Source organism: Leucopleurus acutus (genome assembly GCF_964270905.1).
Source record: "Leucopleurus acutus genome assembly, chromosome: 1".
NCBI classification, from domain to species: Eukaryota; Metazoa; Chordata; class Mammalia; order Artiodactyla; family Delphinidae; genus Leucopleurus; species Leucopleurus acutus.
In genome coordinates this window covers 189011183-189026468 of record NC_139142.1, presented here as the reverse complement: position 1 = coordinate 189026468, position 15286 = coordinate 189011183, and the positions used below count along the sequence as shown (strand labels likewise).

Below are 15286 nucleotides of genomic sequence, written 5' to 3'. Positions count from 1 at the left end.
AGAATCAGTATCATATAGAACGTGACCTCTGACAATTCAATTAGGTAAGAAATCAATAATAAAAAGATGAAATTTAAAACGGAGAAAAGACAGTCTCTTCAATAAGTGGTTTTGGGAAAACTGGACAGCTACATGTAAAAGAATGAAATTAGAACACTCCCTAACACCTTACACAAAAATAAACTCCAAATGGATTAAAGACCTAAATGTAAGACCAGACACTATAAAACTCTTAGAGGAAAACATAGGAAAAACATTCTTTGACATAAACCACAGCAAGATCTTTTTTGACCCACCTCCTAGAGTAATGAAAATAAAAATAAACAAATGGGACCTAATGAAACTTCAAAGCTTTTGCACAGCAAAGGAAATCATAAACAAGATGAAAAGACAACCCTCAAAATGGGAGAAAATATTTGCAAATGAAACAACAGACAAAGGATTAATCTCCAAAATATACAAACAACTCATGGGGCTCAGTCTCAAAAAAACAAACAATCCAATTAAAAAATGGGCGGAAGACCTAAATAGACATTTCAGCAAAGAAGACATACAGATGGCCAAGAGGCACATGAAAAGATGCTCAACATCATTAATTATTGGAGAAATGCAAATCAAAACTCAGAATGGCCATTATCAAAAAATCTAGAAACAATAAATGCTGGTAAGGGTATGGTGAAAAGGGAACCCTCCTGCACTGTTGGTGGGAATGTAAATTGATGCAACCACTATGGAGAACAGTATGGAGGTTCCTTAAAAAACTAAAAATAGAACTACCATATGACCCAGCCATCCCACTACTGGGCATATACCCTGAGAAAACCATAATTCAAAAAGAGTCATGTACCACAATGTTCATTGCAGCACTATTTACAATAGCTAGGACATGGAAGCAACCTAAGTGTCCTTTGACAGATGAATGGATTAAAGAAGATGTGGCACATATATACAATGGAATATTACTCAGCTGTAAGAAACAAAATTGAGTTATTTGTAGTGAGGTGGATGGACCTAGAGTCTTTCATACAGACTGAAGTAAGTCAGAAAGAGAAAAACAAATACCGTTAACGCATATATATGGAATCTAAAAAAAAAAAAAAAAGGTATTGATGAACCTAGTGGCAGGGCAAGAATAAAGACGTAGACATAGAGAATAGACTTGAGGACATGGGGTGGGAGGGGGAAGCTGGGACCAAGTGAGAGAGTGGCATGGACATATACACACTACCAAATGTAAAATAGATAGGTAGTGGGAAGCAGCAGCATAGCCCAGGGAAATCAGCTCGGTGAGCCTCAAGAGGGAGGGGATATGGAGATATATGTGTGCATATGGCTGATTCACTTTGTTGTACAACAGAAACTAACACAGTATTGTGAAGCAATTATACTCCAATAAAGATCTATTAAAAAAATAATAAAATTTAAAAAATAAAGTAAAAAATAAAATTTCCATAATTCAGAAATATGATATAATTCACAATCCAATGTAAATTCAGTAAGAATATTGACAAGATTGATTGACTGATTGATTGATTACAGATCTTGTAAGTTGAGTCTAAAATTTATATGAAGAACAAAAGCCCCAAAGTTGTCAAAACGCTTGTGAAGATGAAAAAGTAAAGAGGTTTGTTCTATAAACAACAATATTTCTTATGAAGCTATAGTAATTAAGACAGTGTAATATACAATGTATCCATTCTTCCAAAAAGTCATTTGGATCATGTCACCCCCTTAATTAAAACCCTCCAGATAGCTTTCTCTTGCCTTTAAGATAAGGCCCAAACTCCTTCAATGTTACATTTAGGACCCTGTTTACCTCACCAGTCTCATCTCTCACCACTCTTCTTACCTTCAGTTACCCTTCAGAAGTCATGTTAAATATCATCTCCCCAAGCAAATGTTCCCTTGTCCTACTTAACAAGACCATGCACTTAGAGTTCTTTGCCTGAGTGGTTTTCTAAGTGCTGTCCTTTGTTAAGTGTCTGTCTCCCCTGCTACACACATTTCTCACACTTTTACATTAGCAGTGCTTAGAGCAGTACATAATAAATGCTCATATTAGGATTTGTGCTTATTGAATAAATTCATCTCACAAGATCAGAAGGAAAATTTAACACTGGTTTTAGGCACAGAAAATGGACTGGACTTGGTGACCTTGTTTAGTTACCTGTAACAGAAGGACAGAATTGCTCACCATAAAGCAAGTAATGCTGACGATTTACTTACAGAATAAAAAGGAAACACTGAATATTATAGAATGTACTAGATTCTGAGCTCCTTAGGAAGAGAGGGTAATTTTTTAAAAAATTCTTTGTAATTTTAGTGCTTAGCACAGGCCATAGGACATGATTAAATTCCCCACAAATATCTTTAGGAGGCCTTAGAATATGACGGATTCTTCTCTATAGCTTATGTTTCATGGTGGGCCCACAGTAAAGCAAGAAAATGATGATGTCTGAATCACCCTCTTGATCTTTACACAGGTATTCAATTTCAACATTTTTAACTGAGGTAACTGTGATTACAAGAAAGAAACATCAACCTGAAAACACAACTATGACTCTATCAATATATTTTCTTTTTGAACTACTGTTGTTAAATAAGTGACATGAAATAAATGAGTATTTATCACTGCAATTCCCCCCAAACAACTGTCAAAAAGTTGATTAAAGCTGCGTTGGCAATACTGTACTTAATGTTCAAGAATATCCTGAAAGACGTATTTTTCAAGATAGTTATGAGGCATCATAAATAAAAACTAAATTAAAAATAAAGGCTCTAGTAACTAGGATTGCCTAAGAGTTCTGAAAATAGCTCTTTGACATGGTTTGCTTTACTAAATGAGAAAAGTTATAATGGTTTTTATTCAAAATTCAAACCCTAAAACTTAACAAAGGGAGAAGAAACATACTTTTCTTTCTGAATTTTATAGGATATTTTTATGTGACTCTGAAATGACAGTGTAAATGCAATTCACTAAAAAATTGTAAATAGGTTAAAATCCATTCTGCAATTTTATTTACTTGCTTGAATCACTTCTTTGCATCATTGTCTCCATCATGTTTGCCTGGGACTTAACTGTTTCCATGTTAGACCATGTCTACCTTCTTCTATCATGCCAATTTGCTGCAATCAATCTTTCTCCCCATTCCAATGATTTTGTTATTTGAGCGAAAAAGATGAACAATGGCTTCCTAGATCTCAAAAAGCAGCAAATGTTTACGAGAACTGCCCTTTGCTCACAGAGACTTAAGTCCTGGTTCTACTATTGCTGAGTCACACACCTAATTCCAGACACTCTCTCTCCACCCCGTTCCCCAACATCTCCCCTCACCCTTCCCTCTTCTCCTCTTGGTCCTATGGAGGCAATAACAGCCCTGACCTCATAGGATGGGTATAAGAATAAATTGAGATAATACATGTCGAGTTAAACCCAACATCTGGTACATATAAGGGCTCAGTAACTGATGGCCCTTTTTATTAAATAAGATACCATTTTCATTAAGTTGCAGCAACAATACATGACAGCTTGGTCCCAACAATCTTGTCATAATAAAGCACATATGTACCTCTTCAGGGCATCCGCTGTCCACCCAGTCCTGCCGATGGCGATCAAATCCACTGGAACATCTTCAGAGAAGGCCACGTTGCAGATCAGAAAAGAAAGTATGGGGTGCAGAGTGGGGGTAGAAATTAAAAGAAAAAGATCGGTAAGTAGTTAATTCTAAAACCTGCACAACATAAACTTTCTTCTATACAACTGTTAGCTGGAGCAGTGGAGAAGCATTTATGGAGGTCTGCATAACGGACTACTCCTTAGGTAATCGTACTGTTATGGTTGCACGTGGCAATAAATCACGCCACTGAGGCTCACTGCACCGGGCAGAACACCTGGATGCCCACGCAAAGGTGAGACAGTAGCTATTCTATGAAGTTGGCTTTTCTTTTCCTCATACATATGTATTTTTCATCATCACAACGTGTGGATAAAATCTTTTGCAGGTATTTTTCAGATCTTTTTCTTTGTTTTAGTTAAATTTTAAAATTTAAGACCTGCAGTCACACAGACTCTTTCCCTATTGTGCAGTAAAAGCTTAGTAACTCAGCGGGTTTGGGGTGTTCAAACCCACGCATTCCAAAGAAAGAACTGGCCCTTGCCCAGCTCCTGGGAGATCACTTCTAATCCCCTGGAATATCCTGCCTGATAAAAGTGCCTTTGTATATCTTGGGTCTTGGGCTATGTTAGATCATACTAACAATATGATTTATGGTGAATGTCTGTTTTTATTCGCCTGGAGCCCTGGGCCACGTTGCATCCGTTTGACCCCTGGGGGCACTGGAGATGAGAGATAAAGTTAGTCATGCAGAATTTCGTACCTACGTGATGGCCCTCAGTAAAAATCCTGGACGGTGATGAGCCTGGATAAGCTTCCTTGAGTGGCAATACTTGGTGTGTGTTTTCACAAATAGTTGCTGGGAGGATTATGGGCCAACTCCACTGTGGGAGGATGACCGGAAGCCGTGCCTGGTCACGGCTGGACTCTGCCCTACGTTCCTTCCCTTTGCTGATTTTATTCTGTATCCCTTTGCTGTAATAAATGGCAACCTTGAGCATAACAGCTTTGCTGAGTCCTGTGAGTCCTTGTAGTGAATCAGTGACGTTGAGTGTGTTCCCGTGGGTCGCTACCAGCGCTACGATTAGGTCATGTCTAAAAGGTCAAATTCAGCAAGCACTGGGTTGATGCGGTTTTGCTCACTCCCACTCTCTTTCTTGACTCAAATCATTTTCTGCCCCCCCCCACCTATCCAGCTACAGTTCATTCACTTTTCAAGACCCAGAAATTACTACCCAGAGCCCATTCGGATAAAGCTTCATCATTGCTGTGATCATCTCTCACTTTACTATTTAACTTTTCTCGTTTATATAAAATTTCATGGCTTTATGTCTTATTTACCAAACTTGATTGTGAACATTTTAAAGTTAGGGCCAGTGTTATATTTGATCATACCTAGTATATCTGACATATGATTTCTTTTTCATATTAGAAACTTTAAATATTTTTACCAGTTTATGAAAATTAAGGATTTGCACTGCCCCTGAATTTTAATATATTAATATATATACTTATATATAATATATATGAATAAATATCAATCTAAATAGATATTTATCTTTTTTTCAAAATAAATGGAGGCTTTTGGTCATAGTTTCTTATAGGCTGTTCAACTTTAGTCTTATTTTTCTTAGAGTGCTACTTTACAACTTTTTTTTTCACTTGTTTTGCAATGAATCTACACGATGATTTTTTATAAGAATCCCTGCCAGAGATCAGGTACCATGGCATGAATGAGCACAATTTAATTCAAGTGGAATGTGAAAACAGCTCGACTGTCAACAAAAAAGACCATATTTATCATTCTGCCCGGACATGATCTGTTAGAGCTCAGCTGTTTTATACCTACCATCTGTGTTGAACAAGCTTAAGTGTGGAATAAACATCAGTGTGTGATCTGGCATCCCGAGTTTGAGAGTCCCCAGTTGGTCAAGGCTATCTCTGGTTACCCAAAGAGATTCTGCCGCTTAGAGTCCAATTCCAGATGAATTAGACGGCTGTTGCCTCTTTTTTCTTTTTCTTCCCTTCAAGTTTACTTAAATATTGAAAAGTATACTGACATTCTCTTCTGCAAGATGGGAATATATCGATTTTCTACAAAGAATATATTTTGGGAGCCATCTGACAAGTTATTAAATGCAACAGATAATTTTTAAAATGCAGTTTGTCTTTACTTACTCCATTCTAGATGTATTCAAAGCCAGTGGGAAATAGCAACTTTTAGCTTATATTATAACAAGACAGTACCAAATCTTAAATTTATGAGTCAATTTTATCTTAAGTAATTAGTCCCTTAAATTATTACATTAATCCCAGAGAAAAGTATAGAAACACCGCAGTTTGCTTGAGTTATTAAATAATCTCTCAATTATAGTGTGTGAAATTAGGTTCTACTGAAAATATGTAATTCAATTAACTAACCCATTCATTTATTTATTCACACTGCAGCTTACTAATTGCTAGGGTGGGAAGGATTGAGAATGGCAACACACAAATAAGGTTTGGTTTGAAAAATTCATATATTTTTGTACCTTACAGCACCTTAAAAAATTAACACAACGGAACCCTGCCTTTTCAGCATTTTATTTTATAACCCAGTAGTTTAAATAACATCGAAAACCTATTATAAATGAAAGTGTGTGTGTGTGTGTGTGTGTGTGTGTGTGTGTGCGTGTGCTGTATAAATCATCAAGAAAAGCTACCTTTCTATTATTTCTGAATTCTAAATAAATAAAAAATCACTTTTGAGAACACCTTCCTCTCTCCACTGAGCTGCTGTGTCGCTTTTCTGTAACATCACGACATTAACCATGTCATACTCCAGAATGTTGATTTCCAGTGTTCTCAGAGAGGCTCTCCTGACCTGGAATCACCTGGTGTTCCTGCTGAAATGCAAATTCCTGGATCTAACTGGATAAGATTCTCCCACAACTTGGGCCCAGTAATTTTCACTGTAAACAGGTGCCCCAGGTGATCCTCACCACACTGAAATGGGAAAACCACTGACTTCCTGTAAGCTATGGCAATACCGCAGGCCCCTTCACACTCCACCAGCCCATCTCCTGCGCCTTATTACACCTCCCTGAAAGTGTACTCTTCCAGTCTCTGCCTTTGAACACGCTATTACATATGTCTGGAATATCTTCCTTGTCTCCAATTAGTAAACCCAATTCAACTCAAGACTTACCTCCTCCCAGCAGCATTTCCTTTTCCTCTCACCCAGAAGAGTTAGCACACCTTTTTCAATGCCTCTCAATACCAAGTGCTGGTGTTTGTTATTACTTGGTTGCTTTCAAGCTTCTTGTACTCACAAGACTTTGGAGGGAACATGGTTCAAATGAAGATTCTGGGCTCAAACTGCTTGAGTCACAATTTTGGCTTGGGCACCAAATAGGTATGTGATCTTAGGCAAGTTATTTTTCCTATCTAAGCTGGTTTCCTCATCTATAAAACGAGGTAAGGGAGGTTAGGTAAGGATTAAAAGTAGACTGTTGTATAGTCAACATTTAGTAAATATCAGCTGTTTTTAATACCTAAGGAATGTCTTTGTAGAATGTATGTAGCAAGGTTGGCAACTGTTGAAAATGAGTAAGTAGGACTTCAACTGTATAGATAGGATTTAGAAAATGTTTAGGGATTAATGCTGTGTCCCATGTTACTGTGAAATGTGTTTTACACTTGAAGTCCCTTAGCATCATATTTGGGAATTAGTATTACAGAATCTTGTGAGTGAAAATCTAAGTTGCTCTCAAATATGGAGCACATCTTTATTCAATATTTATAAATAGAGGTTATGTGGTTTTGTAAATATTCCTTAAGAATTGATTTTGACAGTCTGAGCTCCTAACTACAATAGATTTCCAATGTTTTTATTTTCAAGTTATTCCCTTCTTCTCACTATTACCTAATTCCAAAACGAATCATTAGAGAGCTCTACTTCCAGTTAATTGTATTATTTTCCACTCAGTTTCAATGGGATGTTGATTTCAAAGCCCTCAGGAGCCATATTAAGTGAACCCCATTTAATAAGGCAGCCTAGAAAAGAATTCTCCTAGCTTGCAGCGTCTATCCAATCATGAGATTAAAGCGTAAATCTTGTCACATCTCTAACTTACCTGTTTTGTGGAAAGGGTTTTAGAAATAAAACTTATTTTGCAAAGGTAATAGATACAGATGAAGAAAATAGAGTAAATGTTAAAATACATACACAAGGATTAAAAATGAAGTCCATGTCTTTCTACACAATTGAACATGTGTCATTTCACCAGTGAGATGAAAATTTAGGAGAAAATTTAGGAGAAAAACTTCACAGAATCCCGAGACCCAGTTAGGAATTAGTTTGGAGATCGGGGGTCAGCATGTTTTTTGTAAAGAACAAGGTAGTAAATACTTCAGACTTTGTAGGCTATATAGTTTCTGTCCTAACTGCTCACCTCTGCGGTTGTAGCTCAAAAGCAGCCACAGACAAATGCATAAAAAAATGGGTGTGGCTGCGTTTCAATAAAACTTTATTTACAAAGCCAGGAAGTGGGTCCAATTTGGCCCACTTGCTGTAGTTTCCTGACCTGTTATCTAAAAATAAAGATCTTTAAAATTCTGAAGACCAGAATACCTCATCAAAGTGTCTGATGATTTAAATGGTCCTTGCAGCCTCGGGTGTACTTATTGGCATGCTATCTTAATGGAAAAATCAATTGCATATTTAGTACGTTTTCTTGCCATCGTCTGCAAAAGTGTGAAAAATGATCCTCCAGCATCAAAAAAATGGAAAATGCTTAAAAAATGAAGTATTTTAGAAGAGAAACAAGTATAATGATAAACTAACTAATAACGTTTATCTTAACCATGAGTCTGGAGCGTAAGATATGGCAAAATCAATTTGTTTTGAAATACCGAAAAAATGTCATTGGAAAGGTAGGTCATAAAATTTACAATGCTGATTGCAATCATCATTATTATCAATAGAATATTAGAAAAAAATCATATCTCATTTCCCATATGGGGCATGCTTGTTCCTAATTGGCCTCAGGCATGAGACGGATGATTTTACTGCTAAAAACACTTCTCCTAAAATCAAGAAACTTGAGCTTAAAGTTTTTCAGAATTTTCATGCCTGAACCACTCAGTACAAAGAGCTCTGGGAATGACAGGTGAATTTAAGCACACAGTAATCTATTACAGAGACAGTACTATAGGACAAATTATGAAATTTCACATCATTATAATATGCAAGGGTATGCAGCATGTTTTCTTTTAATAAAAGCTCTTGATATTAGTTGTAGCTCAGAATCATAATCCAATGCCAACAAGAATAGTTATCTGCAGAACGCAGGAACTTTGCTTTGGAGATGAGTTTTGGATGGAAAACTGGGGTCAAATCATCTGATATCTGATATCCAGAACCTTGTCATTTTACAGCTGTGGCATCTTGCGGAGCTGCAGGTTTTATAAAATAAAGGCTTAATTTTTCTTTAGATTTCTAGAATCTAGAGTAGCCCTAACATGTCTTTAAAAGTATAACACCAGGGTCTTTTATCCTTCCAATTCTTTTATCTCATTAAAAAATTCACATCTTATTTCTCTTTCCTTCCAAACTATTGGTTAAAAACATATTTTTTTAACTTTTTGGTTTTTATTTCCCCTATCTTTCAATGAAAAATATTTTCAAAAGGGAAAAACATTTTTGTAATTGGCTTTCCATGCTGGAGTTCTTTCTTCCTCTGAGTGTCACCTCCTGATTACAAGTCTGTTTTCAGTTTTGGAGTGTGTAAGGTAGGAAAGAATTGATGTTGGGAATGAAGCTACATTATTTAGGCTTATCTGGAAGTAAGCTGATCTTTTCAAAAATCATTATGATTAAAAGGCATTACTGATGTTGGCAAAATATCCTCATTTATGCACTGTTAATACTTTAAGGGAATGAAGGACATATGAAAGTAGACTTAGATATGTCATGAAATAGTGATGCATAAAAACAGTCAGTTATACACTGGACAATCCAGTAAACTCATTTTAGGGCCAAATTATTAGTAATGGGCTGGTGCTGTGAACTTTCAGCATGTTTTAATCAGGGAGATGCTGACTCTACCCAGATTATTAGGTATCTGAGTACTTATTTTATACCTACATTAAAAGTTTCTTAAAATACTACTTAGAAGGGGCAAGAGAATGAAGTATTCACCCATATGGAAACAGTTAAAAGCTATTTGATTCAAAAGACTTGGACTGACTTGTTGCAATACTAATCTCACAGTAAAATTCAATTGTTATCTTTGTTCTACCTAACTTTTTTTTTTTTTTTGCAGTACGCGGGCCCCTCACTGCTGTGGCCTCTCCCGCTGCGGAGCACAGGCTCCGGACGCGCAGGCTCAGCGGCCATGGCTCACGGGCCCAGCCGCTCCGCGGCATGTGGGACCTTCCCAGACCGGGGCACGAACCCGTGTCCCCTGCATCGGCAGGCAGACTCCCAACCACTGCGCCACCAGGGAAGCCCTCTACCTAACTTTTACGTGCTGCTAGTGGATATTGAAATATGGCTCAGGGAATTTTAAATGATGCAAGTTTGGCTGTGTATTGACTTAAATAATCCTTCATTACAGAGCATCATATAATCTCTGTATTTACAAGTTTAAGCCTGATGTTTGGACATTGTGGTTGTTATTTTTTAAAAACCAGCAGTAGATGAAATAGTTAAATCTGAATTCCTCAACGACTTCCAGCTTTGTGCTGATTCACCTGCATGAAGGGGATGTGACTGCATTAGCAATATGAAGTATGCAATTTCAGAAATCTTCCAATTCTATCAAAAACCAGATTACTCAAATGTAGTTTCTCAAACTTTTTGAAATAAACCATATCAAGAAATATAGTTAACATCAAGTGTTTAGACATTTATATATCTGGTTATGTGTGTTTGTGTATGCTGAAACTAAATATTTATTGTGATGTTTCTTTTTTTTTCTCTAAACATACAAATAAAGCACAGAGATATTTGTATTCCATTCTATTTCATTAACAAAAATGCTGGTTGCAACCCACTGTGTAATTGATAGCATGACCCTTCTGAATTGCAACCCTCAGTTTGAATAATACTATCCTAATAGTTTAAAATTTTAATCATATTTATGCTTTAAATAGTATTGCCTGGTTTGTAAAACAATCATTTTAATAGAAAATTACAGAAAAGTATAAAAACAGAAATTAAAGTAGGTAATATCCCAATGCTAAGATATTGTTAGTTTTATTTTCCAACCAATCTTTATTTAACATATAATTATATATACTTATATATTAATCAAATTGGAATCATAACATGTGATAACACTTTTCTACAGTTAATATGATAATCTGGGCATTTTTCCATGTCCATAAATATCCCTTGAGAGTTAATTTTTAATGACAGCATATACTTCATTATATGGCTTGATAAAAATTTTATTGCATGCTATATAGGAAAGTTGTTAAAAGAGTAAATTCTGTGAGCTATCATAAAAGAAATTTTTTTCCTTTTTATCTTTCCTTTTTTTGTATCTATATGAGAAGATGGATGTTAGCTTAACCTACTGTGGTAAACATTTCACAATATATGTAAATCAAACTATCATGCTGGAAGCCTTAAAATTATTTGGTGATGTATGTCTTTTATTTCTCAATAAAACTGGAAAAAATTATTCAACTTTTATATGAGCACATGTATGTTATTTTAACCCTTATAAAAATACATACCACCATTCTTTTTGCAACTTGATGGATTAAAAGTGACAGTCATGCTTTAATTAGCATTTCTTTATTACAGGTGAGGTGAAATGTTAAACCACGTTTATTGACAATTTGTATGTCTGTCTATATCTATGAGTGTATATTCATTTCTTTTACTCATTTTATTCAATTGGGCTATTCTTTTTTTATAGTGTGTCTATAAAATAAGGCATTAAATTTCTGTTAAATATCATCTGTCTGTAATTTGCCATTCAATTCAAAATGATTTTTTTTTTTTGGCCATACAGTGGTTTGTATCTTTACACTGTGAAGTTTTTCAACATTTTCTTCAAGATTCCTTTCTTTGCCTTTTGCTCAGAGAGGCCTCCGTTACCTTGGCATTAAGTAAAATTTGCCATAATCTCTCCTAGTTAGTTCATTATTTCATCCTTTGCTTTCTTTAATCTACTCTAAATTTATTGTGGTATATGGCATGATGCTATAACCAAATCTAAAGAGACAAATTTTATTCAGATTGATGGCTAAGAGTCCCAGGATCTCTTAGCCATCCTTGAATAAGAGATCTTTATCCATCGTTTGGAATTGCATGTTTAATCACATAATAAACTCATATGCTAAGGTCTATTTCTGAAATTGTATAATCTTCCATCGATGGCCTTGTTTCTTCTTGTACAATTCCTATAATGATTTCATTATTACAGTTTTATCTAATGATTTATCTAAACTTAGTTTAAGTCTGCCTTCATTGAACTTATTTTACAATTTTTTCTTGAGTTGTCTCACTCTTTATTCTTCCCTGTGATTTTTATAATTATAGTCTGATGTCCAAATAATAATGTTATTGATGGAATTGATGTGGAAATAATTGACATCTTAATATATTCTAGCTTCCCATCCATTAAAATGTTTATTCAGGTGCCTCATCAAACTTTCATTATTTCCTTTACATGGAACCTACGCATCATTAAGTTTGTTAGTAACTATTTTATCTATTTTTGCTACTGTTAAGGAGCTTTAACCATTGCATTTTCTAAATGGTTATTTCTGACATGGAAAGCTATTGACTTCTGTGTATTTTGTATCTGACTCCTTTACTTACAAATAATAACTCTGCTTCTCCTTTCCAATAGTCATGTCTCTTATTTGTTTCTTTTCTCTGTGTGTTAACCAGAGTTATAGAATTCTGGTACATAATAGTGGGAATCACACCCATGCCTTCTTCCTTATTTTAATGGGAATGTCTCTGGGGCATTAATGTTTAGTATATTTTTTCCACTGTTTGAAATAATATTTGTTATCATGTTAATATGCATATTTCCATTTCAGTCTGCTAACATTTTTACTTAGAAAAAAATGTTGGATTTTATTAAATATATTCCCATCTATCAAGATGACTAAATGATTTTCAATACCAGTGCTATAAATGGCATTAACAGATTTCTTTAAACCAAACCATGTTTGTATTCATGGAGTAAATTCATTATTTGGCCATGTTTTAATTAGTTTGACTTTGTTAACTATAATGCAATATCTCTATGAATAATCTATAGCTAACACCCTACATAACGATGAAAGACTGAATGTTTTTCTCCTAAAATTAGAAACAAGACAAAATGGCTACTCTCACTACTTCTAATCAGCAGCGTACTGTACAGTTTGAAGAGGCAAAGTTAGAACCCAAGAAAGTGAAGCTTTGGCAGAATAATCAAATCATTAACAGCTTCCTGCCTCTCATCTTCCTTGTATGAACATAAAGTAAAATAAGTCAACTCATAGCTTGATTAAGTGGCAAAAACAAGGCAGCCACAGCAGACTTTGGAAGAATTACTGAACTGCTGAGACTTATAACAACCCTCATTAGAGATACAAAGTAATATTTGTTATGATGTTGGAAAGCTGAAAAGCTAATGACTTCAATACTACAATGACAAAGTCAGCCAGAACCCAAGGGACACCTTAGGGTTTAATGTTCCGAGATAAGTGGGTAAACTTCTTGAGTAGGGTGGAAATCATAAGCTACTAAAAAGACAAAAATTGCAGGTATTCCGCTTTTTGAGACACGGGGATTCGTATATATCACCAGACGAAACCAGACATCTCTGGTCATTGAGCCATCTGTCAATATAGTCAGCTTAAGAAATGATCTGCTCTGGGATTTCCAGAAGAGGGTAGCCGCTGGGGCTTAGCTGAGACACAAATAACAACAAAGACTCAGCATTTTCATTTGCCTCCTACCAACTCCTTTTCAAATTTCTAACATACTTAGTTTGCTTGCCTTCTGTTTTATTGAAGCCCCTTTTACCATTCCATCTGACTCACCTCTTCTGTGAGACTTAACCCAGGCTGTGCTCCCAGGGAAGGGTCCTCTCATGGAGGACTATCCTTCTCCCAAGTGCAACCTCCAATCAAGATTACAGTGCCCAGCTTGAGAATAGAACGTTTACTATATGTTAAAAGTTATACACTTAGAGATGAATGCAAAGTCTTCAGTTTACCAAAGGCTATTACCATTTAAAATCAAACTTGTTATCCCAACCGTATGAATAAGATATTCCTTCACTGACTGATCTTAAATATGGCTTTGGCAACTTGCCAGAATCTGGCTGCGAACACATTTTAACAGTTTGGCTTCTTATTTATGAAAGATTTCAACTCCTTTAGAAACACCATAATTCTTCAAAGAACATATGTGGTAATCTGAGGCTGAGGTATGGTAATTGAAGGCAGACTATGACAATTAAATAGATAGTTCATTTTGTTTCTTCAAATTATATACACATGAATAAGATGTTACATAGTTTTTATCTTAGAAAAAGGAAGATTATATTTATTGGTAATTATTCCTAACAGCAAAATTAATCATTTTTGTAGCTTTTAGAATATTTGTGTAAAGTGAGTATTCCATTTAAAAAACAATGGTCTTTTCCCACCTAAGTGTGCAACTTCTGGAGTCCTCTATTTGGGCAGCATTCTAGCACATTCTGAAGAATCTGGGAGCACAGCACATTGTGTCACATAAGAAAAGAGAACTCCCCTTGCCACACTCAACTCCCTTTCTGAATTCGGGCACCAAGAGCAATGGAGTCTCTAGACTTAAATGAATAATTAACTTGATTAATAATTTCAACATGCTATTGGGGCACTGCCAGGGAAAAACAAAACAAAACATCATCTCACTTACTATGGGTATAATGAGCAAAAGAAAAGGAAGGAAGTGGAGGTTATTGACGTCATTCGATCATGTCGTGGTTGACGTGTGTTCAATAACTGTCAGTTATGTAACTCTCACCCAAATCTGGCAGTATTCCTTACACTTATTCCCATTTGACTACTGCAAAAAATTGAGGCTGAATTATTTAGTGGAAAGAGCATAAGCTTCAGAACTGCAAACATAAAATTAGGTTCAGGTCTTGACTCTGCCATTGATTGATGTGATCCACCTCCAAGTTATTACTGGAGATTACGGGGTGAGATCTATGGCGAGTTATTGTTGGAGATTCAGTTTCTGTAAATTGGAGATTGTAAAATCTACCTTCACTGGGTGAGGATTAAATGAGATAATATAGATGAAGTACCCTTCCAGTGTTTGACATAGTGAGTGCTCAATAAATATGTTATTTTATGCTTTCTTACCATCCATAGCACCTAGCACAGGTCGAAAAATGCCTATTGGGAAAAAAACATATTGTAACCTAACCAGTTATTGATATAACTGAAAATCTATAAAATATCCTTCAAGTACTGACCCAGCTTCTTTAGCCACAAAAGTTAGGTATATAAAACAAAGAGGACAAATCTTTTCTTTTTGATGAATGAATTCTTCCAGAATCTAAAAATTCCTTGCCCAGCATTCAACTTTGCTATTTTGGTAGAACAGAAGTGAGAGCTGAGTCCTCAGGGAAAGAAAAAAAAAATTCTTCCTCATGGCTGTGAGCCATTGAAGCAAACACCCA

At 35.6% G+C, this 15286-nt stretch overlaps 1 protein-coding gene across 2 annotated transcripts in view; it reads right to left on the bottom strand.

The window, feature by feature from the left end:
* PLXDC2 (plexin domain containing 2) overlaps positions 1-15286 on the bottom strand; it is a 409444-nt gene that overhangs the window by 65308 nt on the left and 328850 nt on the right. For both annotated transcript variants that reach the window (XM_082854939.1, XM_082854938.1), the window contains exon 11: positions 3570-3630. In XM_082854939.1, the coding sequence (XP_082711065.1) occupies positions 3570-3630 (61 nt within the window). The remainder of the gene's footprint in view (positions 1-3569; positions 3631-15286) is intronic.